This window comes from Adiantum capillus-veneris, chromosome 23 (assembly GCF_014529385.1).
Source record: "Adiantum capillus-veneris isolate H3 chromosome 23, ASM1452938v2, whole genome shotgun sequence".
Classification (NCBI taxonomy): domain Eukaryota; kingdom Viridiplantae; phylum Streptophyta; class Polypodiopsida; order Polypodiales; family Pteridaceae; genus Adiantum; species Adiantum capillus-veneris.
This window is the reverse complement of record NC_140953.1, coordinates 90,896,819-90,922,077: the sequence shown is the minus strand read 5'-3', so window position 1 is coordinate 90,922,077 and position 25,259 is coordinate 90,896,819. Positions and strand designations below refer to the sequence as shown.

The following is a 25,259-nucleotide window of genomic DNA, read 5'->3' as shown; positions in this document are numbered from 1 at the left end:
TTCTCTTACATGTATGATTGACCAATCATGCGTTGGCAACCATGGGAGCATTATTGGTGTGATTATATTTCGTACTTCAAACTTGAAAAATTGAAGATGTAGATTGACCAATCATGCATTGGCAACCATGGGAGTATTACTGGAGTGTAATTATATTCGTACTTCAGGCTTGAAAATTGGGGCACCAGTTTTTTTTTGCCCCAAAATGTCTGGCAATTTCGCAGCATGCACATGTGCTCTAGCCTTTAAGTTGCTAACCTCTACCTTCTAAGGTGTAGTATTTTTATGTTCAGAAGTGTTCTTGTTTGAAGATAATGTATTCATGCATATCTTGTCATATTTCCCCCTATTTTCTTTATGGTGCATGAAATTCGACGTATGGTATTTACTACATGTCTAAATCATACTTTCCTACTTGCATGCATAAGCAATATGTGTGTGAAAAACTGTAGAACAAGCATTCAATTGAAGAACTTAGTCAGTCAGGTACCAACTCTTAAAGAGTGAATTCTTGCAATCGATGGAGCCTCCAGTAATGAGCATACAAAGAGTTTGCATCAAACTGAAATGATTCAGTAGTTTTGCGTTATGCTCTAACAGGGCAATCTTATCCTTAATGCTTAATGTCATTTCCATGCTATAACCAGGCTATTGCCTTTCCTTGGAATGCACCATTCACCCTGCCTCTACAAAGTTTCGTCGCAATCGGACTCCAATACAAATCTTTCTTGTTGGCATTGGACTTACGAAAATCAATTATTAGCAAAACGATGACAGCCAAAACATGTATCAGAGTGGCTTAGGAGCCAAAAGTGAGACTTATCAATAAACACGTCGAGTATATACTTTTTGAGACTAACATACCTCGATTCATTCAATTTTTGAGGAATGTTTGTACATTATGGTTAGCTATTTCTCTGGCTACAGGCTACTAAAGACTAATGAATTAGCATACTTCTTAAGTGTGGTTCTCTGTGTCAGCAGAATGTTAGCTTTGTTCAAGTGTAGACACCATAGGTAAAATAAGTACAAAGAGCATGATTGCAAGCAGCGGTGCTCCCAACTCGCAACTATGCCGTGAGGCATACAAAATAATGTACACTGACCGGGTAACCTAATAGAATGGAGGCTTCTTCATATACATACACAAGGCTTGTTAGGTACGATCATCCTTTCACTACAATAACATGACGGATTGCTATCTCAAGAGCAATTATTATACTTAATGGTTGGCATCCTTTGTGACTGGGGTAACTATTACCCCAGAAGACCCATCAATTCATCATCATCAAAAATGACCAAATCTTCTTCATCCAGTTGAGCTCCCTACACAAACTTGAACGATTTGGCCAAGGAGAAACGAGAAAACATGCGTGCGCGTACACACTCTTTATTTTAAATTTGAGTAAAAACGTACTTTACTATTGATGGGGACACACACACACACACACACACACTTTTTACTCTATTTTAGTAAATATTTATTTTACTATTTGATGGAAAAAACACACACACACACACACACACACACACACACACACACACACACACACACACGTCCGTGCATGCGTGCAAGAGTGACACATACAGAGGTCTGTGGGTCACGAAAAATCAAGAGACATTTAACAAATAGTTTTTCTTCTTGATATGTATCAACCAGAAACCATTCTAAAAACCAAGGAAATGAAAACTTTAGTTATACCACAAGGTAAATGAAACTGACCTTCTCTTTCTGGTACATCTCCAGCATTCGTCTGTATTGACTGCGTGCCTCCGGATTCTGTATCATCTGTTTTACACGGCCAACTGCCTCTCCAAAGGCTGCCTCCTTTTTATCTCTGAAGTCTTTCAAACAAGTATCATAATCGCTGTCCTCATCCTCTATTCCGTCAGCTTTATATCCGCGTAGCCCTGATCCTTTACGACGCCATCTCAAAATTACTTTATCCAAGACACTCACAGTCCACAGTATCTTCTTGTACTTTTTGCGAGCTTGATGACCTCGTACATGAGCCTGTGGAAAAGTTAAAACTCTCTCTCTCTCTCTCTCTCTCTCTCTCTCTCAGAGCATCAACGGAGACTACGGCAGAGGATTCGAGCCATACTCTCTCGACATCCAGAGTGCAGATGAGGATAGATTCTAGTAGTAGTATCTTTGTTCTAGTTCTTTTGTACCCAGACATGGTATTAGATTCACTATTTTGTTACAGATTGGTCTCATAGGTCATTTTGGCCTTTTGAAGACGTTAATATAACATTTCATTTCACACACACACACACACACACACACACACACAGAAAGTGGGGCTTGTGACCCTTCACATAACATAAAATTGACCACAGACTGTATACAAGAAATATCGGAAAAACCTTGAAAAATATACAATGCAATCATAGGGGAAAAGCCCATACAAACCACAGGATACATCAAGGGATGAGATACCGTGTGTGTGTGTGTGTGTGTGTACTGTAGCGTCACTAAAGGGCAGTAACTTTGGCTTTCACCTGCGGGACCTGTACGTTGCTTAACTTACCTGTACTTTACGACACAAAGTAACTTCACAGATAAACCTGGTACTGGATTCGACACTTCAAACACAGAAAGTGGGGCTTGTGACCCTTCACATAACATAAAATTGACCACAGATCTGTATACAAGAAATATCGGAAAAACCTTATCATAGGGGAAAAGCCCATACAAACCACAAGATACATAAAGGGATGAGATACTCGAATCAAGAAGTGGTAAAGACTCTCTCTCTCTCTCTCTCTCTCTCTCTCTCTCTCTCTCTCTCCACTGCTTATTTAGAGAGGGTTTCGGTCCTTTCTCTAGGGTCATGAGTTATGAGGATCAGAGATGTCTTGGGCTATATCTACTTGAGTTACACAGATATAGAGACACTTTACTGGGGAGAGATAGAGAGAGTCCCAGAGACAGATTACAGATTTCTTTTCACTAGATATGGGACAGCCAGAGCAGCAGCCATCACTGCAGAGCTCGACCCACACTCATTCGACCACTACCGGCACTCTCATCGACCGAGCACTGAAGCTACGGAGATCCAGACGGCCACGATTGAGGAGAGGGGCTACACAACATTGACGGAGACTACAGCAAAGGATTCCAGCCATACTCTCTTGACATCCAGAGTGCAGATGAGGATGGATTCTAGTAGTAGTATCTTTGTTCTAGTTCTTTTGTACCCAAACATGGTATTAGATTCACCATTTTGTAACAGATTTGTCTCATAGGTCATTTTGGCCTTTTGAAGACGTGAATATAACATTTCATTTCTCTCTCTCTCTCTCTCTCTCTCTCTCTCTCTCTCTCTCTCTAATAGTAGTATCTTTGTTCTAGTTCTTTTGTACCCAAACATGGTATTAGATTCACCATTTTGTAACAGATTTGTCTCATAGGTCATTTGGCCTTTTGAAGACATTAATATAACATTTCATTTCATTTCATATCTCTCTCTCTCTCTCTCTCTCTCTCTCTCTCTCTCTCTCTATATATATATATATATATATATATATATATATATATATATATATATATATATATATATATATATATATATATATATATATGTACACACACACACACACACACACACACACACACACACATACTTTAGCCTCACTAAAGGGCGGTAACTTTAGCTTTCACTCAATCTGTACGTTGCTTAACTTTACTTGTACTTTACAACACAAAGTAACTTCACAGATAAACCTAGTGCTGGATTTGACACTTCAAAACAACTCACAACTTGGTAGCTAGAGCGCTCCCAAGTAGACAACGACACCCTATTGGCCCCAAAGGTTGGCGCCCCTTTCTGTTTTTTTTTTTCTTATTGCACTTGAGAAAAAACTATGAATTTCTACAAGTTGTCCCACTTTTATCCGGCTCAAATTCCCCTACTCTCGCCCAATTTCGGCATCATAACCGCAATAGAAGTCTCCACGGACAAAATCCAAAGTAAACGGTGATTTCCCATGTACTTTAGAGCACTTTACAAAACCTGGCGAGAAATCACATCCCGAAGCTCTTGGGACCTATAGGCATCAAAACTGGCCAAAACCCTAAACCTGCAAATACAGCAAGCTGTAATTCTCTGTTTTACGCTTCGATTCGTGTGTCGATCACTTCTATGGGTAGCTCTTGAGCTCCTGCACATGTAGGGTTACTTGCCCTTTGATTTAGACGAGATTTCTTGCGAGAAATCTCTCTCAATCGTGTTGTAGCGTTACCTTGCAGTTTAGGTGCGAAACCCTGAACCTGCAAATAAACGAGCAGGCTGAAATTCCCTGTTTTGCATCCTTTTGAGCTGAGCAAACACGTCTGCGCGTCTCAAAAGCTCCCGCACGCAATGGGATAGTTCCCCTTTGGTTTGGATGAGCTTTCATGAAAGAAAACTCTCCGTTTTCGCAATTCTTCGTGATGGAACTGTGTAGACCTATGGGGGATTAGCAATTAGCTAATCCGCTTTCTGTACAAAAGGTTGTTGCCTTGGCAAACGCGGATAAAACCCCCAAAATTGTACATGGCCATATGAGAAGCCCAACTAGTGGGGCATTACCATATGTGCAAAGGAGAGAGAGAGATGCACAAGAGCGAATCATTGCACTACATGAGACAAGGGAGAAGGCAAGCTTTTCATTAAAGCTGTGATCACCAGCACCCACTACTCTCACATACACACACAGTGTTCACTTATGCAAAAATCGGCCCCCTCTCAGTTTTGGGCGCCCCCCTCTTGGGATGAGCTCTTCTGGAAGTGTGTGTTGGCTTGCACGTTGCTCTCCTACTACCATGTGTCGAGTTTGCTTCTTTTGGTTTAATTTCTAGTATCCACCAACTTATAAAGTCTTGCTGCGGGGCCTAAATGACTTGAACTGAGCCTCGCCAGTTCTTTACTGGTCGATCGAGATGGTTGCCTAGCCTTGACTCCTGCGGGTGAAACTCTCGGCCAACGGCCATTTCACACTAGTCATGCAATGTCCGAGCATTTGTGATTTCAAAAAGAGGGTCCCAAAAATTAAATTAAAAATTAAGGGAAAGAAACCAACAAATATAGATAGTGATTGTCATAGTCTTGTGACATACCCCCCTCTTAAATCGCAAATGTCCGCAATTGTGTGCATCCTATACATGCCACAGATGTTTAGTGTAATTCGCATCCTTTTATCATTATATGTATTCGCAAGAAAGATTGTCAAAAATCAAACGACTTAATGAAACCTTCATACTTTTGTCAAGCAATGTACACTTCTATTGCACTGAATCCTTATGTACCCCTCTTTTAAGCATGCGTCAAAATCTTTCACCTTTGCTCTAATGAAGTGATCTGAGTTGGGGAATACGAGGCTTCAAGGTGGAGCTGCAATACCTTTGGTGACTCTATCAGTTAACTTTCTTCCATCCACTTTACATCCATAGGTGGATAGTTCTTGAACTTCACCAAATAACGTCTTGCAACTTTTCCCTTAACTTTTCTTTCTTTTGGCTTATCCTCCAGAAGACTCGGATGAGTCTTTAGCTTTCTCTGTCTTTCCTAACCCATGGGAACTTCAGGAGTCACTTTTGCAAAGGACCTCTTTGTTGAATTTTCCTTTGACTGACCCCCTTTCATGTTGTCCTAGAATCCACTCTCTTCTCCTTTCAAGAAGGCATGACCAATGTTGGCAACCTCCATTAGTTGAGTAAGGGTGGCCACTCTGTTCTTTATACGATGATTCTTGAGCCCTTTAGGCAAACCACAACAATACTTCTCAATCTGCTCTGTCAATGGCACAAATCTAAAGGAAAATACTGAAAGCAACGCTTTATAAAACTTCCGATTGTACTCCTCTAAGTTTTTGCAGGTAGCCGCATTGAGTTGGTGCCAATCTGTCATGACATCAACTTCAAACTCATTTGACAGCCATATAGATGTAAGGTGCAGCGGAAGTGAATGTTGAACTTTGCTCAAGATGAGTGCTCCGAACTATGCTCAAGGTTCCTTTTACTTACGGAAGGGAGAACCTTCCGTTCCTTTAGTGAGAGAGTGCAATGGACACAAACAAAGTGATGAACACTGTGAATGAAGGTGCATGAGACTGAGAGATAGAGAAAGAAGAGAATATGACACCAGAGATGTTGTCAAACCCTCCTCCAAGGGCCCCACTCTCTATGGCGAGAGCAGTCTACTATTGATTGCACAAATCTCTACAATGCTTGCACTTGCCGACAATGAGGAGGACGACGAGACGGGCTGAAATCTGAAAATGCTAAGGGTTGAAATCTGCAAATCTTTATTTGCTGAATTCTGACTCCATGTCGGTGACGATGTCGATGGCGACGATACGACGACGATGTGCTGAAAACGCAGATGCTGAAATCTGCGTTTTCCGGGCTGAAACTGCAAACTTCGCGGGATCTGACCGTGCGGCGAGGATCTGCTGCGGGAAGGTGAGATCTGCGAGGTTCGGGACTTCTACTGCGGAGTCTGACTGCTGAAAACTGAAAACACTGGTGCTTCTGGAGATTCCATTGCGAAGATTTGCAAAAACGCTGAAGTGCCTTGCAAATGCAAAAACGCTAGGGCTGAAAATCCTCCTACTGCTGCCGGATGTCCTGCAAATGCAAAACGCTAGGCTTCTTGTTCTGTCTTGCGGCTGCCGGGGCTGATCTGCTGTGCACAAAACGCCAGGCTGCCTGTGGATGAAAACGGTAGGTCCTTGCAGATGCAAAAACGCTAGCCCTGCTGATGTGGGGGGTCTTGTTGAGAAGGTGCCTGTTGAACACACTGGTTCCTCCTGCCTCTTCTGCCAAAAAGTACTAGCTTTGGTTTGCTTATATATTATCTTAGCAAAATTGCCCTACCTAGTTCCCAACAAAAGTCACTTAAAAATAATAAGTGAAAAATGTCAAAAATAGGGAAAATAGGTTTAATGCACTATAAAATTCCCTTGATGTATTCTAATGGGAATGATGTGTGCAACCGGAGGATATGCATCTAATCTAAGTGTCAGGACATGCATGGTCTGCGAACAGACTCACAAAAGTGCCAGATCACTTCCTATTCTATACTGACTTGACTGAACTAAACCCTGGTCATGCTGTAGTTTGTCCACGGACACATAGGGTTGGATGTGTCACGTGACATCCCCTCCTTTTCAAAGTGAGGTACTGGTACCGAACTGTATGGCGTCGAGGGAGATCGGCAACAACATCCGGAATCCTTGAAAGGACTCTTCGCCACTCTGATATGTGGGTCGTGCGATACTCGAACTTCATAAAGGTATGCAATGCTTGCTTCTTTGAAACGCGCCGAAAGCGACACAAAGTCTTCTGAGTCTCCTTCAATGCGTCAACGTTGTCCATGGACGTAGGTCCCATCTTCTTCAAGAATCTCCGAGGCCAAAAATTCTTGAAACCAATTCCAACACAAAAACATGAACATATCCATTTTATGTAAAGTGACTGGAAAAAATCTCATCTTCGCTAAAGACTGTATGCAACATAGATGAACAAATAGACAGACTGCCAAACCGTTCACCACACACACGCAAACAATGAGATCGAATCTTGTTTTTCTTATCTAAATCAATCAACTGTGGCAATTCACAACGGAAATGCCTATGCTTGGTGCTCATACTTTCATGTGCTGTTTCTACCACTGTGTCGTGCCAAGGAAGAGACATGAAATGTGACTTTCTTGAATGCATACTTTTCAGCTTTTCATGAATAATCCGCATACATCCGTGCTCATTCATGAGTGAAACGTGCTCAACGTACAATATGTCATGCCTAGGAAAAGGGATCACATAGAGACGCTGACTAAAATACAGGAAACGGTCACGAATGAAACACTCGAGCAATGCGTGCTGAGTAATCATTCGAACACATAGTACTTCCTGTAAGGGTTCATTGGACCTAGGCTCGAGAGCCAAGATTGGTTCTTTCTGAGGGGGTTCTTTGGACCTAGGCTCGAGAGCCAAGATCTATTTGTCGTGATTGATTGAATCTGCAATGAGGTTAGCTTCACTAGAGAAAGTATCAACTAACACATCATCCTTGTGAACAATCACATCATCTTCATGCAAATCATCATGCTTGTGAGAAATCACATCTTGATCATCATGCAAATCATCATGCTTGTCATTGTCATCCAAATCATCATGCTTATCATTATCATTCAAATCATCATGCTCATCATTATCATGCGATTCATCATGCAAATCCTGTGTGTCATGCTTTGGAGAAGAAGAGACTGAGAGAGTCTCCTTTTCCCGAATCTCTTGCATCTGTGCCTACACTTGAGAAAAGAGTCCCAACAACTCTTGCATGTGTCGGGCTTGCTCATGCTCACGCTCTATGGTTGCCTTTCTTTCTGCTTTTCTTTCTGCGTGTCTGCGATCCATTTCTGCTTTTCTTTCTTTGCATTCACGATCAAATTCTGCCATTCTTTCTGCTTGTCTTGCTTCGCGTTCTAACTTCCTTTCCATAAACATCTGGTCCAAAGCCTCCATAGGAGTTAGTGCAATCCTTGGCGTAGATGGGAAAGGGGAGGGTCGGAAAAATGTCTTAGTGGGGAAAATTCTTCTTCGCCTCTCTCATGCTCATCACCTCCAAGCGAAGTATCCATTCCATTTCGAGTGATGACCATCCACTGTGAGCTTTGGTTCTCTTAAGTTCACGAGGAACTTGGGTTCTTGTGGTTCTTGGGTTCTTGAGGGTCTTGAGGTTCTTCTTTCGCTTGCAATGTGTGTTAGAGAAGGATCTTCTCTTCACCTGAGTTCTTCTCTTTCCTGCGGGCGCACCCCTTGGCGGCCTTGCGCTCACACCAAGGTTGCTTTTTCCCACCTCACGTCGATTGGCCGGCCGCTAAGTGCATGATCCGCTCTCAATGAGTGAAAAGAGGCACAAGGGGAGGTTGGACAAGCCCTTCTTTCTTGGGTTTCCTGTCACTCTTCAAAAACACGATTAGAAATCGACACGCCCAAGTGAACTTGGGTTCGTGCGACCTCAACAAGCAAAAAAAAATTATATGGTTCTTGTGGTTCTTTCCTTGAGTGATAGGGAACACTGCCAAAGCTCTGATACCAATGTAAGGTGCAACGGAAGTGAATGTTGAACTTTGCTCAAGATGAGTGCTCCGAACTGTGCTCAAGGTTCCTTTTACTTACGGAAGGGAGAGCCTTCCGTTCCTTTAGTGAGAGAGTGCAATGGACACAAACAAAGTGGTGGACACTGTGAATGAAGGTGCATGAGACTGAGAGATAGAGAGAGAAGAGAATACGACACCAGAGATGTTGTCAAACCCTCCTCCAAGGGCCCCACTCTCTATGGAGAGAGTAGTCTACTATTGATTGCACAAATCTCTACAATGCTTGGACTTGCCGACAATGAGGACGACGACGAGATGGGCTGAAATCTGAAAATGCTAAGGGCTGAGATCTGCAAATCTTTATTTGCTGAATTCTGACTCTATGTCGGTGACGATGTTGATGGCGACGATGCGACGACGATGCGCTGAAAACGCAGATGCTGAAATCTGTGTTTTCCGGGCTGAAACTGCAAACTTCGCGGGATCTGACCGTGTGGCGAGGATCTGCTACGGGAAGGTGAGATCTGCGAGGTTCGGGACTTCTACTGCGGAGTCTGACTGCTGAAAACTGAAAACACTGGTGCTTCTGGAGATTCCGTCGCGAAGATCTGCAAAAACGCTGAAGGGCCTTGCAAATGCAAAAACGCTAGGGCTGAAAATCATCGTACTGCTGCCGGATGTCTTGCAAATGCAAAACGCTAGGCTTCTTGTTCTGTCTTGCTGCTGCCGGGGCTGATCTGTTGTGCACAAAACGCCAGGCTGCCTGTGGATGAAAACGCTAGGTCCTTGCAGATGCAAAAACACTAGCCTTGCTGATGTGGGGGGTCTTGCTGAGAAGGTGCCTGTTGAACACACTGGTTCCTGCTGCCTCTTCTGCCAAAAAGTGCTAGCTTTGGTTTGCTTATATATTATCTTAGCAAAATTGCCCTACCTAGTTCCCAACAAAAGTCACTTAAAAATAATAAGTGAAAAATGTCAAAAATAGGGAAAATAGGTTTAATGCACTGTAAAATTCCCTTGATAGATTCTGATGGGAATGCTGATGATCATGATGTGTGCAACCGGAGGATATGCATCTAATCTAAGTGTCTGGACATGCATAGTCTGCGAACAGACTCACAAAAGTGCCAGATCACTTCCTATTCTAGACTGACTTGACTGAACTGAACCCTGGTCATGCTGTAGCTTTTGTCCACGAACACATAGGGTTGCATGTGTCACGTGACAACAGATGTAAACATTTGTTTGAAGTATGTCCATGTGGCGGGTGTCTGTCCTTGCATCACTAATGTCGTCTACCATAAACGCGCATTTCCTTTTACAAAAGTGGCAGCTTACCAAACCTTCAAAGCCTCTATAAAATTCCCCCCTACATAAGCAGTATCAAACTGTTGGATGGAAGTAATAGTCTTCGTCTTGTCTTTGAAACCACTGAAAGTATCAAACTTCGCAACTGCACCACCTTCTTTATATGGTTTTGGCTTCTCAAGCACTGTCAAATTGGCATAGGGAAGTGTCTGCAACATGGGTACAATGATAGGGATGATTCGTGCTCCTTGGCCAATAGCATTCCGGCTTCCTAATGCCATATTTGCCTGCTGATTGGGAAAACCAGCCATACCAAAATTGTCCTGTGGCATCCCAAACTGGCCCTGAGTACTCTGAAACTCTGGCTGTAAGTCGATATTATTATACATGGGGTTTGGCATCATGCCTTGCATACCCCCAAAGGCTGTTCCTGGCATGTACTGCTGATTTCCACGCACATAATTAGCCATGCTCTGAAACACATATCCACCTCCAGGATTGTACTATGGGTGGTGGAAATATCTGATGCATAGCCTGGAAAGTAGTTCCTTGTCCATTTAGAGACGCTCAAAGGTGGCTGGCTGAACTGGAATAGCCTCAAGAATCGGCATCCTAGCCACCCGTTCATGGCCAGAAAAGGTTTGCCTTAGAGCCCCAATTGACTCCACAACATGCGAATGCTCCCTCTCCTGCTAGATTGCATTTGGGACCTGAGCTTGAGCCTCAGCGGGCTCTATTGGATGAGAAAGTTGCCTTGCCTCCTGTGACACTCGTGGAGCTTGCAGAAACTCCATAAACTTGGGATTCTACACCAGCCAAGTAAACACATTCACAGCAGCTACCAAGTTCCAAGGTAGTTAGGTACGTAGTGTTCGGTACAAATTCGGTTCGTAAGATACGTAGTACAGAATGGATTGAGTTTTTAGGTACGTAAAAATTCGTACTTTTTTTAACAAAGCATGAAACTGAGAGTACTTCATACATTTAAATATGCATTCACCAAGACTTCAAATAAAGACTGCTTTCTACTCATTTAGCATACTACTACGCATCTTGTTGTAATCCAAACATAGTTACTTGGAACGGGAACGGGACCGGAACGGGAGGGAGGAGGGGGGCCAGAACGGGAACGGGAACGGTAGACCAAAGAAACTATATATATTATATGTATTATAGGCCCATATGTTAGTGAAAATCTATAAGCTAAGCTTTTGAATTCAACCATCCTAATTAGAGCCATATTTAGACATGTTTTACGATGACGGAGCTTGAGACAAGGATGGTGTTTGACTCTTGAGATTGAGAGAGAGAGAGAGAGAGAGAGAGAGAGGGGGGGGGGGGGGGGGGGGGGGGGAATGGAGCTTGAGAAAGAGAGGTAGAAGCCACATTTGTTCTTTGAGGGTGTTGTGCTTTCCGCCAAAAAAGAACAGGTAGAAGCTAGAGCTCCATGTCCAAGCTTAAAGCTTTAGCAAGGAGAGTTGCTCAGTAGAGATGTTGAGAGCTTGAGAAGGAGGTGAGACGAGCCTCCAAATAGCGCCAAATCAGCCCTCCAAATAGCCCCCAAACAGCCCCAAATAGCCCCAAACCTGTCCCCAAATAGCCCCCAAACAGCCCTAAACATGCCCCCAAATGGCTAGTAAAAAAAACTTGACTTTTTTGCATGTCTGTTCCGGATTCCCATTCCGGGTGCCGTTCCGTCCCGTCCCCCTCGGTTCCGGGTCACCGTTCCGGTTACACTCCGTTCCAGAATGGTGTTCCGTTCCCGACTCCGTTTTGGACCATTTAGGGTCCGTTCTACCCGTTCCCTGTTACTATGTAATCCAAGCTAGTCCACCACTCCGTGAGGCCAACCTGAGAAATGGCTCTGACCATCCTCTTCCATTGATCTGTTCGAAGCACATTGAACGCAATATTGCACTCTACAAGAGTGCGAGCTATCTCCGTCTCTGCTATCTTCTATTTCTCTCTCACCCAAGACCATAGTGGTCTCGTACGGTCCCGTACGTTTTGTACACGTACAATGATGTGCGGTACTAAACGAACTAAAAAATATTAAGATGTACGATGACGTTACGTGCGTTCAAAATAAAAAAACAAAGAATTCTTACGTCTAAGGCTCAGGCCCTTGGGTTTAAACTTTACACTTAAAGAAACTTGACGTTATGAGATCTTCAATGGGAGCTTGAGAGGGAGAGACCCAATGGAGAGAAGATGGAGAGGCAAGACTCTAGTCTCTAGAGCTTGTCACTTGAGAGCTAGAACATGGGAGCATTGAGCAGTGAGAACATTGAGAGCATTGAGAGCTTGAGAGCAATGAGCATTGAGAGCTTGGAAGTGTTGGAGAACAAGATGGAGAGGCATTGCTTAAATAGGAAGAGGCTAGAGCATGAGAGAGAGAGAGTTGGGCTGCTCAATGTAATCCATTCACAATTGTGAATTTTGCTTTTATTTATTAAATAAATAAAAAAAACGTACAAAACGTACGAAACGTACGGGACGGTACGTGACCCGCAGTACGGAACGAGACGTTCCGTACGTCGTACGAAAACTACCCTGCCCAAGACTAAGAGTTCACGCGTGAAGGCAACATGGCCTACCTCGGTGCACCGGTGGGAGCTGTAGACCAGTCATCCCCACTCTCCTCCTCATCATGTCCAGCTACACAAGCCCTTTCCTACTAGTGTCGGCACTGGAGGGCACAGTAGTCTGAGAGCCAAAACCCATCCCTCCATCTCCTGGAATGTCACCAAGGTCCCCACGTAATGCATCTTGCAAGGCATTCTGTGAAATCGATGACCCCCTCGGAGGTGCACTAGATGCTGTAGAGAAATGCTCTCAAATAAGGTTTTCCCTAATTTAGGTGGGATCTTCTCACAACCATCGCAATGATTTGTAGTACCTATCCCTATAAGATGCTTGAGAACACGAGTAATAGTACTCGTCTTGCTTTCCCCACAATCCTTGCACTGCCACGTGGGTGTGCGTGTCCCACACTGGGTTGGGTTTGAGTCATTTTACCTGGCACCTACAAGAGAGGAGCACACACTGCACAGTACCTGTTTCTTTGCTAATACCAGTCGCTCTCAGCCGCAGCAAGGCGGTTTTCGAAAAGAGGCCTAATCGAATGAAATAGGGCAGACATACTTTTTATCATAAGAAAACATCCGTACGGATCCTATCTGTATGTACGGATCAGTACTGTATAACCGTACTGTACGGATAGAATACGTACGTACGTACGGATGCAACCTTGCTACAAATTGTGTCTTGAACGCATCCTCGTCTAGTTGCCCAGTCATTAACCCTTGAACTCATCAATAAAAGGTACACACAATGGTGGCCGTGAACTCTCCCCAACCTCATAAACTAGAGGAACAGCCTGTTTGTCCTCTGGAGAGGAACCCTCTTCTCTTGTGTCATTCGTACTGTCAGCCATAGTGGAATTCCAAATACCTATGCTTTTATCTTCGCCCAAAACATACCAAGGTTCACTTCTTGAGCAAGGTTGTTTCAACACGTACGTACGGACCTGATCCGTACCATATGGTTGTATTGTACGGATCCGTACGGTACAGGTTGATCTGTACACGACAATTTTTTTTATTTTTTTTTTTTGGGAGATAAGGCCACTGAATTGTAGCGTGATGGTTTTTGAACCATTCCGTACACTTTTGGGCACACAACCAAAGAGCAAATTGGTGTTTTTCGTATTGGTGTGTTATTTTAGATCTCATTTGAGCTTTGACATGCCTATTCCATCATCAATGTCATTTGAAGTCTCTTGCAGTAGTTACACAGCATGTAGATATCTTGTAAAACATGTCTTTAAATGTCTCTAGAAGTTGTTGCCTTTTCTCTTGTTTTTTATTGGATATATCCTAGAAAGTTTAGTGAATTAAGGTTTTTTTACAAGAGTACGTATTTTTACGTATTTTCGTACGGGACAACGTACAATACGTACAGATCCGCCACATACAATAAGTTTGGAACCACCTTTGTCCTTGAGGAAAAAGTGATGCTATCCCGGCAATGGAACCATGAAACCAGCCTGTAGCCTCACTAAAGGATGGTAACTTTGGCTTTCACCAGATCTATACGTTGGTTAACTATACCTATACGACACAAAGTAACTTCACAGATAAACCTGGTACTTGGATTCGACACTTCAAAACAAAGCACGACTTGGTAGCTAGAGCGCTCCCAAGTAGACAAGGACACCCTGTTGGCCCCAAAGGTTGGCGCCCCTTTCAGTGTTTCTTTATTCTTATTGCACTTGAGAAAAACTTGTAAACTCCTACAAGATGTCCCACTTTTATCGGGCTCAAATTCCCATACTCTTGCCCAATTTTGGTAGCATAACCGCAGTAAAAGTCTCCATGGACAAAATCCCAAGTAAATGGTGCTTTCCCACAAACTTCAGAGCACTTAACAAAACCTGGTGAGAAATTACAGTACGCTGAATTCTCTATTTTGGGCCTCCAATTTGTACCAAAACACCTGTTTGGTGATTCCCTAGCTTCCCCGAAGCTCCTCGACCTGTAAACATCACAACTTGTCAAAACCCTTAACCTGCAAAAAATTACAGCAAGATGTAATTCTCTGTTTTGCGCTCTGATTCGCGTGCCGATTACTTCTGTGGGCAACCCACGAGCTCCTGCACCTGTAGGGTTACTTGCCCTTTGATTTAGACGAGAGTTCTCATGAGAAATCTCTCTAATTCGTCCTGTATAAGCACCCAAGGCTTTCCTGAGGGTCCCCTGGCGTTACCTTGCAGTTTAGATGCCAAACCCTAAACCTGTAAATAAACGCAGCAGACTGTAATTCTCTGTTTTGCATCATTTTGAGCGGAGAAAACACGTCTAAGTGTGACTCAAAAGCTCCAACGTTCAATGGGACAGTTCCCCTTTAGTTTGGACGAGTTTTCACGCAAGAAAACTCTCTGTTTTCGCAATTCTTCGAGATGGAACTGTGCATACATATGGGGGATTAGCAATTAGCTAATCCGGTCTTTTCAAAAGGCTCTTGCCTTGGCAAACACGGATAAAACCCCCAAAATTGTACATGGTCATCTGAGAAGCCCAACTAGTGGGGCAGTACCATACGTGCAAAGGGGGGTGTCACAAGGACGTGGCAATTGCTAACTTGAGTTGTTGGTTTCTTTCCGATGATTCTTATTTAATTTTTGGAACCCTCTTTTTGAAGTTGAAAATGACCGGACATTGCGAGGCCAGTGTGAAACGGTCGACGGCTAAGAGTTTCACCCGCAGTCAGGAAGGGCAGGTCACCACGAGTTGGTCGGGCTAATCGGCACCGGAATCCGAGCAATAAAAGGGTGTCTAGGCTCAGTTCAAAGTCATTTAGGCCCCTTGCGACACTTATAAGTTGGTGGGTACTAGGGAATTAACTCAAAAGAGGCAAACTGGACACATGGCGGCTCCAAGCTGATTTGCTAGATCTGCATGAAGAGGGGGCGCCCAATTTGAGAGAGGGGGCTGATTTCAGCCCATTAAGACAGTGTGTGTGAGTAGTGGGTGCAGGTGATCACAGCTTTAATGGAAAGCTTGCCTTCTCCCTTGCTCTATGTAGCGCGATGATTTGCTCCCGTGCATCTCTCTCTCCCCTTTCCACATATGGTAATGCCCCACTAGTTGGGCTTCTCAGATGACCATGTACAGCTATGGGGGTTTTATGCACGTTTGCCAAGGCAAGAGCCTTTTGTATAGGAACCGGATTAGCTAATTGCTAATCCCCTTCAGGTACGCACAGTTCCATCGCAAAGGAATGCGAAAACGGAGAGTTTTCTTGCGTGAAAACTCGTTCGATTTGAAAGGGAACTGTCCCATTGCGTGCGGGAGCACCTGAGACACGCGTAGACGTGCTCGCTCCGCTCGAAACGGTCCAAAACAGAGAATTACAACTTGCTGTGTTTTTCTGCAGGTTTAGGGTTTCGCACCTAAACTGCAAGGAATCGCCAAGGGAGCCTCGGAAAGGCCTTGGGATGCGTGTACAGGGCAGTAGGTACCTAAAAGTGGCAAAACAAAAAATTATAGCATGCTGAAATTGACCTGCAGCTCACTGGAAAGCTTCCATACCGCAAGGGAAAGTGTCCTTGACGTGTACTTTTGACCTTCAGGGATATTTGCGCCGTTATGCTTGCGAAATTGGATCAAAAACCTGCAATTACAGCCATGGACAGGTTTGGACAGCTTGGTGAGGGCTAGATGCAAGGATTCGGATCATTTATTTGTCAGGGGAGTCTCGGGAAAGAATTGGGTGCTTGTACAGGCCATTTTGGAGAGATTTCCCACGAGGAATCTCGTCTAATTCAAGGGGCAAGTGACCCTACAGGTGCGAGAGCTCGAGGGCTACCCAAAAAAGTGATTGGCACGCAGAATGGAGCGCAAAAACAGAGAATTCAGCGAGCTGCAATTTCTCGCCAGGTTTTGCAAAGAGCTCTAAAGTGCGTGGAAAGTCTGTGTTTGCTTGGGATTTTGTCCGTAGAGACTTCTACTGTGGTTATGTTGCCGAAATCGGGTTGGAGTAGAGGAATTCAGCCCAATAAAAGTGGGACATCTTGTGGAAGTTTACAGGTTTTTCTCAAGTATAATAAGAATAAAGAAATACCGAAAGGAGCGCCAGTCTTTGGGGCCAACAGGGTGTCGTTGTCTGCTTGGTAGCGCTCTAGCTGCCAGGCCGTGGTTTGTCTTGAAGTGTTGAATTCCAGTCACAGGCTTATTCGTGAAGTTCCTTTGTGTTGTAAAGTCTAAAGTAAAGAATTTCGGGTGAAAGCCAAAGTCCACCGCCCCTTGGGCCGGTTTCAGGGGGAGAGAGATGCACGAGAGCAAATCATTGCACCACATGAAACAAGGGAGAAGGCAAGCTTTCCATTAAAGCTGTGATCACCTGCACCCACTACTCATACACACACCGTGTTCACTTATGCAAAAATCAGCTTCCTCTCTCAGTTTTGGGCACCGCCTCTTGGGATGAGCTCTTCTGGCAGTGTGTGTTGGCCTGCAAGTAGATCTCCTACTGCCATGTGTCGAGTTTGCTCCTTTTGGTTAATTCCTAGTACCCACCAACTTATAAAGTCCTGTTGTGGGGTCTAAATGACTTGAACTAAGCCTAGCCACTTCTTTACTAGTCGGATTCCAATGCCCATCGGCCCAACCATCTCGTGGTTGCCTAGCCTTGACTCTTGTGGGTGAAACTCTCGGCCAACGGCCGTTTCACACTAGCCATGCAATGTCCGGACATTTGTGAATTCAAAAAGAGGGTCCCAAAAATTAAATAAAAAATCAAAGGAAAGAAACGAACAAATATAAGTAGTGGTTCTCTCTCTCTCTCTCTCTCTTTCTCTCTCTCTCTCTCTCTCTCTCTCTCTCTCTCTCTCTCTCTCTCTCTCTCTCTCTCTGTGTGTGGATACGGATACGATGTGCTATCGGTCATATACGTACATCCTCACATCAGCTAGAGATAGAGACAGGTAGATTTCGAGGAGTACCCGCCGAGTCCAGGATTTGTCAGGTGTGCCAGATAGAGCCCGAGACAAAGCTACATTACATATGTCACCGCCCAGTATACTATGAGATCCGAGGCCGCTTTCACTGTCTATTCAGAGGGGGTTTTGGACCACTTTCTAGAGTCATGAGATACCAAAACACAAGTGCCTCGGATTATACTTAGTGGAGATTCGCAGACACAGAGAGGACCTCTTGAAGAGGGGCACAATGAGAGAGAACCAACGATATCGGCAGATTACAGATTTCTTTCAGTCACAGACAGAGGAGTTCGAGCAGTCCCCACAACATAGCAACACCTGAGGCATACTGCTTGATTGGGCAATAGAGTTGGGGCGGTCCCGTCGCCCATGGATGAGGGGCTCTCTCGACATCGACACACATTGCGACAAGGATCCATACCATACTGGCGCGACATAGAAGCCATCACGACACAGTTGTTACCGTGGAGGACATTGAACCTCTACAGCCTTTTGGATACTGATGTCTCTACTGTCAGAGAGCTCCATTGTATCAGCCCACCCCCCCTTGTATCCCCCTTTGTATCAACTTGTCACAGTTTCACTTCCAGATTGTCCATGTTCAGGGACAAAAAAACTTGGTGGCAAATGCATTGTCTCGGAAGCCCCTAGTCTTGGCTATTTCCGCGATTCATCATAGAAGCTTCAAGGATATGGTTGATCAGTACGCCGTCGATCCGGATTTTTCCGATGTATTCAATCGAATACAGAATGGGGAGGTAGTAGCGGGATATTCCATACGGGATGGCTACTTGATGAAGAAAACGATGTTGTGGGTCACACAGCAGTTGAGCGAAAAGGTTTTGACTGAATGCCATTGTCCACCTTTTACCGGTCATCGCGGCATCGACACCACTTTGAAAGGAGTGGAGCGTTATTTCTTTTGGCCAAGACTCAAGAAGGATGTAGACGACTTTGTTCGCAGTTGTTTAGTATGCCAGAAGGTCAAGTTTGACAGGCATAAGGCACAGGGATTACTACAGCCTTTACCCATTCCCACCCGCCCCTGGCAAAGTATTGCAATGGATTTCATTTTTGATCTCCCGAAGACACAAAGTGAGCACGATGGCATTTGGACTGTCATCGACAGATTTAGCAAGCAAGCTCACTTCATTCCATCGAAGAAAACAGTCAAGCCGGATCATCTAGCGACACTGTTCATTGCACAGATATTTCGATTACATGGCATGCCTGAGACAATAGTCTCCGATAGAGATACCCGAGAACATTGGCACACGGTTCCAATTCTCGTCATCATTCCACCCGCAGACAGATGGGCAATCTGAGATTGCAAATTCAGTTGTTCTGGATTTATTGAAGTCTTCCATCTCTGATAAGTAGACTCGATGAGAATTTTTTTTGCCTTTCGTGGAATTTGCATACAACAACAAGGTTCATTCCTCGACGGGGAAGGTGCCATTTGAGATGATTAAAGGTGCTCCGAAGGTTCCACCCTTCCTTAGCACTAAAGATAAGATGTTTGAAGCCGACTGGTACACGAGGGACTTGGACACTGCTTTTGCCAAGGTCCGGGAGGCTTTAGCGAAATCTCAAGAACAATATAAAAAGGTAGGAGATCGACATCGACGAGATTTGAAATTAAAGGAAGACGATTGGGTGCTCTTACGTTTCGAAAAGGCACGCCTAAGAAAACGAAAGGGAAAGGAGCGGCTTTTTCCAAAGCTTAGCATGAGGTATTATGGCCCTTTCCAAATAAAAGAAAAGATAAATGATGTCTGCTTTCGACTCAAGCTGCCCGATACTTGGAAGATTCACAATGCATTCCATGTGAGTCTATTGATGTCACGTACACATCTAACCCTATGTGTACGTGGATAAGCTACTTCATGACATGAGTTCAATTCAGTTCAGTTAGATTAGGATAGATAAGGAAGTGTTCTGGCACTTATGTGAGTCTGTTCGCAGACCGTGCATGTCCAGACACTTAGAGTAGATGCATATCCTCTGGTTGCACACAGCATGACCATCAGATTTCCATCAGAACCCGTCAGGAGCATTTTTACAGTGCATAGACCTATTTTCCCTATTTTAGCCAATTTTCACTTATTATTTTTAAGCGACTTTTGTTGGGAACTACGTAGGGCACATTTGACAAGCATATATAAAAGAAAACCTAGAGCTAGCATTTCTGGCAGAAGAGGCAGCAGGGACCAGACATCCAACAGGCACCTTCTCTCAGCAAGACTCCCCCACAGACTCCCCTAGCGTTTTCATCAGCAACCAAGCCTAGCGATTTTGCATGGCAGAACCAGCCTTGGCGTTTTGCATTGCAGATCAGCCCCGGCATTAGCAGAAGCAGCAGATCCATAGCGTTTTTGCAACAGAGCCCAAATTAGCCCTAGCGTTTTTGCATCAGCCTGATAAACCAGCGTTTTGCAGATTCACCGCGACAGATCCCAGAAGAGCACCAGCGTTTTCAGTTTTCAGCACCTAGACACTATAGAAGAAGTCCCAAACCTCGCATATCTTACCTTCCCGCAGCAGATCCTCGTCGCACAGTCAAATCCCACGTAGTTTGCAGTTTCAGCCCGGAAAACGCAGATTTCAGCATCTGCGTTTTCAGCGCGTCATCATCGCCTCGTCGTCATCGACATCGTCCACCGACATAGAGTCAGAATTCAGCAAATAAAGATTTGCAGATTTCAGCCATTAGCGTCTTCAGATTTCAGCCCGTCTCATTGTCGTCGACATCATCGGCAAGTCCAAAGCATTGTAGAGTTTTGTGCAATCAATAGTAGACCGCTCTCGCCATAGAGAGTGGGGCCTTCGGAGGAGGGTTCTGACAACATTCTGGTGTCGTATTCTCTTCTCTCTCTATGTCTCAGTCTCAATACCTTCATTCACAGTGTTCATTACTTTGTTTGTGTCCATTGCACTCTCTCACTAAAGGAACGAAAGGCTCTCCCTTCCACAAGTAAAAGGAACCCTTGAGCACAATTTGGAGCACTCATCTTGAGCAAAGTTCAACATTCACATACGCTGCAACTTACACTGGTATCAGGGCTTTGGCAGTGTTCTGTATCACTCAAGGAAAGAACCACATAATTTTTTTTGCTTGTTGCGGTCACACGTAACCCAAGACCTCTTGGGCGTGTCGGTTCCTAATCGTGTTTTTGAAGAGTGACAGAAAACCCAAGAAAGAAGGGCTTGTCCAGCCTCCCCTTGTCTCTCTTTTCACTCATTATGAGCGGACTGTGCACTTAGCGGCCGGCCAATCGACGTGAGGTGGGAAAAAGCAACCTTGGTGTGAGCGCAAGGCCGCCAAGGGGTGCGCCCGTGGAAAAGAGTAGAGCTCGGGTGAAGAGAAGATCCTTCTCTAACACAGATTGCAAGCAAAAGAAGAACCTCAAGAACCTCAAAGAACTCAAGAACCTCAAGACCCTCAAGAACCCAAGAACCCAGAACCACGAGAATCCAAGTTCCTCGTGAACTTAAGAACCCAAGACTTCAATGTATGGTCATTACCCGAAACAGAATGGATACTTCGCATGGAGGTGATGAGCAGGGTAGTGGCGAAGAAAAATTTTCCGCACCAAGAGGTTTTTCTGACCCTCCCCCTTCCCCATCTACGCCAAGGATTGCACCAAATCCTATGGAGGCTTCGGTCAAGTCGATGATGGACAAGATGGCATGCCAAGAAGCGTAATGCGTTACCTTGGAGCGTGAGCGCCAAGAAAGACAGGCATCCTCAGAGGAACGGATGGTTCGCGAGTGTGAAGAAGCGCGCTTGGCGGACAAGGAACGAAAAGAAAGAAAAGTAGAAAGAAAGGCAGCTTTGGGCGTGAGCGCGATCAAGCGCGCTTGGCGGCCAGGCAACTATTGATCGTGAGCGTGAGCAAGCGTGCTTGGCGGCCGAAGAAAGACGAGTGGCCTTGGAGGCCGAGCGTGAGATACAGAGAGACATACGCATGGAAGAGTTGGTCCGACAGGTTCTCACCTCGAAGTACGAGCCGGCCAAAGATATTGATAGTTCATCAAGTCGCACAAGCCGAGATTCGGACTCTAACAACCCCGTCACAGATTAGATCCAGTTCAATAAGTATGATGGTAAGATGGATGCTACGATTATTCATTCTTGGTTGCATCAATTTAATGCTTATTTTGCGACAACTAAGAAGACAGGAAATAGCAAGGTTTTGACGGCAGCTATGTACCTTGCCGGTGATGCCATTGATTGGTACCACGCTGGGCAAGAGGCACAATTGACCGCGCACCTAGAGGAAGCCGAGGAAGGCACGCCCCTTTCCTTCAATTGGGTCGACTTCCAAGACAAGCTCAAGGCGCGGTTTATGCCCCCAGAGTACCTAGCACGGTTGAAAGACGATTGGCGCAGTCTCAAGCAAAATGGTATGCCAATTATATTTTTCTCTAATCGTGTTTTGTAGCTCGGCACCCAATTACGCAAATCGGATGATGAGTGGAAGGAGGCTTTCATTTTTTGGGTTGGACGACTATATCAGGTTTGATGTCGAAGTCCTCGACCCAATCGATCTCAACAAGTCGGTAGTGATTGCTCTCCCACAGGAGATGAAGCACAACAAGGGAAAGCCTAAGAAAAACAAGACGTCCACAAGTACCTCTCAGACTTCTGAGAACCCTCAGAACGGTAAGAATGGTAAGAACGGTAACTCTTCTAACCAATCTTTCAATAGTCTCTCAGAAAAGAACTCTCCAAACGAACCTAAGGGTAAAGCTAACACAATTGCTAAACCTAAGCTCACTCCAGATGAAAAAGCAGAACAAGGTATTTTAGGAGGATACATCACGTCGGAAGAACAAAGCATTTATTCTAAGGAAGGTCGTTCTTTTCATTGTCACATCAACGGTCACATAAAAAGAACATGTCCTAAGCTTGAATCTAATGACTCGAAAGAACCCACAGAACCCACTTCCTCTGTCAATGCAATAAATGAGAACACGAGTGTGACCCAAGTCTCTCATGATCCTCCCATTGATGAGTCTCTCATTAAGTATTATGGTCATGTGAAGGGTCAACATTTTGTCATATTATTTGACCCAGGTAGTATGCATGATTTGATTAGTGACTCTCTTGTTGAAAGAGCCCGCTTGGAAGTTCGCAAGACATCTTCTTTCGAGGTGTTAGGCTTCTCTCACGGTATGGACTCTCTCATCACGCAAGAGTGCCTTGATGTTTTGTTCACTGTTCAACAAGTGTCCTTCTGCAGAAAATTTGTAGTCTCTCCTCTTTCAGGATGTGATATGCTTTTGGGCATTCGATGGTTTTCTGAGCATAACCCTCTCATTGATCGGGCGGACAATACCTTCACTTTCAATGCCAAAAGTGACTCTCCCATTGTCATTCGTGGAGAGCAAGTCGTTCATTCTTCATCTCTCGTTTCTAATGTGCAGGCGAAGATTGCAAAGAAACCGGAAACAGAGACTCTCTCAGTCTCTTCTTTCCCAAAGCACAACACACATGATTTGCATGATAATGATAAGCATGATGATTTGCATGATCAAGATGTGATTATTCACGAGCATGATGATTTGTAGGAAAAAGATGTGATTGTTCACAAGGATAATGATTTAGTTGATGCTAGCGTTTTTGGATGGCAGAACCAGCCTTGGAGTTTTGCATTGCAGAACCAGCCTTGGCGTTTTGCATTGCAGATCAGCCCCGGTATTAGCGGAAGCACCAGATCCATAGCGCCTTTGCAGCAGAGCCCAAATCAGCCCTAGCGTTTTTGCATCAGCCTAATAAACCAGCATTTTGCAGATTCACCGCGACAGATCCCAGAAGGGCACCAGCGTTTTCAGTTTTCAGCACCTAGACACCGCAGAAGAAGTCCCAAACCTCGCAGATCTCACCTTCCCGTAGCAGATCCTCGCCGCACGGTCAGATCCTGCGTAGTTTGTAGTTTCAGCCCGGAAAACGCAGATTTCAGCATCTGCGTTTTCAGCGCGTCGTCATCGCATCGTCGTCATAGACATCGTCAACGACATAGAGTGAGAATTCAGCAGATAACGATTTGCAGATTTCAGCCATTAGCGTTTTCAGATTTCAGCCCGTCTCGGCGTCGTCCTCATTGTCGTCAACATCGTCGGCAAGTCTAAAGCATTGTAGTGTTTTGTGCAATCAATAGTAGACCACTCTCGCCATAGAGAGTGGGGCCTTCGGAGGAGGGTTCTAACAACATTCTGGTGTCGTATTCTCTTCTCTCTCTATCTCTCAGTCTCAATGCCTTCATTCACAGTGTTCATCACTTTGTTTGTGTCCATTGCACTCTCTCACTAAAGGAACGAAAGGCTCTCCCTTCTGCAAGTAAAAGGAACCTTTGAGCACAGTTCGGAGCACTCATCTTGAGCAAAGTTCAACATTCACATCCGCTGCAACTTACAATTGAAGCCTTTTAAAGGTGATGTGCCAGTTGATGGGGAGCCTGGCGAGCAACCCAAAGTGGACGAAAGTGAGAAGATATACTCATTACTCGTTCCAGAACAGATTTTGGACACAAGGAAAGAAAGACGAAAGGTAAAGTGATTCGGCGGTTCTTGGTTAAATTCAAGAACTATCCTGCATTGGATGCGAAGTGGATAGAGGAGGACCTAGCAGATACTCCTCAGAATTTGGAATTTTACCTTGAAGCATTCGGTTTAGCATAGTCTACTCTGATGGAACCCCGAATTCAACAAGGGTGAATCTAGTGCAGCGGGTTTGCACAAGAGAAGAGTTACTCCGCTCCTTTGTCATCAGATTACCCCGATTTTTGAATAAGGTCACTGATGTCCCCTTTGGTTTTCAGGAATACTAATGGGCTGACCAATATTCTCTTGTATGACTTCATAACACGGAATTCCCGAAATTGAATATGATTGATTTGTACTCTCATTTGACTTGTTTGAGTGCAGGAACTGAAAGACGAAATGACTGCAGCATTTCGGTCTCATAAATCTCTATAGACATTATCGCAATAAGGATTAGTTAATCGCCGATCAGTGAGATTGCGATTACTAAATACGTTGCTGGCAGTCATGGTCTGAGATTTGGAATGAATTTTCCTGTGATGTCCTGGGATGTGACTGTAGATTTGTACAAGTGCTAGATGTGTCCTGTCTAGTGCGTCGGTACTAACAATCAATGTCTACTAAGATAGCTTATGGCCTCTGTCTGCTTTGCAGGCGTAATCGAGAATGGTTACAATTCTTTCAAGAGGGGTTTTGTCACAAATTGATGACGTGGCAATGCCCGGACACACACACACACACATTGACGTGGGTTGACATGGCAGCTGTACGGAATCCCGTAATTCGCGCTAACAATACAGACGATAGGAAAAAGT

At 44.6% G+C, this 25,259-nt stretch overlaps 1 protein-coding gene across 1 annotated transcript in view; it reads right to left on the bottom strand.

Annotated features, from left to right (window-relative positions):
* Nucleotides 1-846: 846 nt before the first annotated feature.
* LOC147428157 (calmodulin-binding transcription activator 2-like) overlaps nt 847-25,259 on the bottom strand; it is a 111,715-nt gene continuing 87,302 nt past the window's right edge. Inside the window, exons 11-12 of the mRNA XM_086497557.1 lie at nt 1,724-2,014; nt 847-1,326 (exon numbers count right to left, since the gene is read on the bottom strand). Coding sequence (XP_086353683.1) covers nt 1,258-1,326; nt 1,724-2,014 — 360 coding nt within the window. The 3' untranslated portion in view covers nt 847-1,257. The remainder of the gene's footprint in view (nt 1,327-1,723; nt 2,015-25,259) is intronic.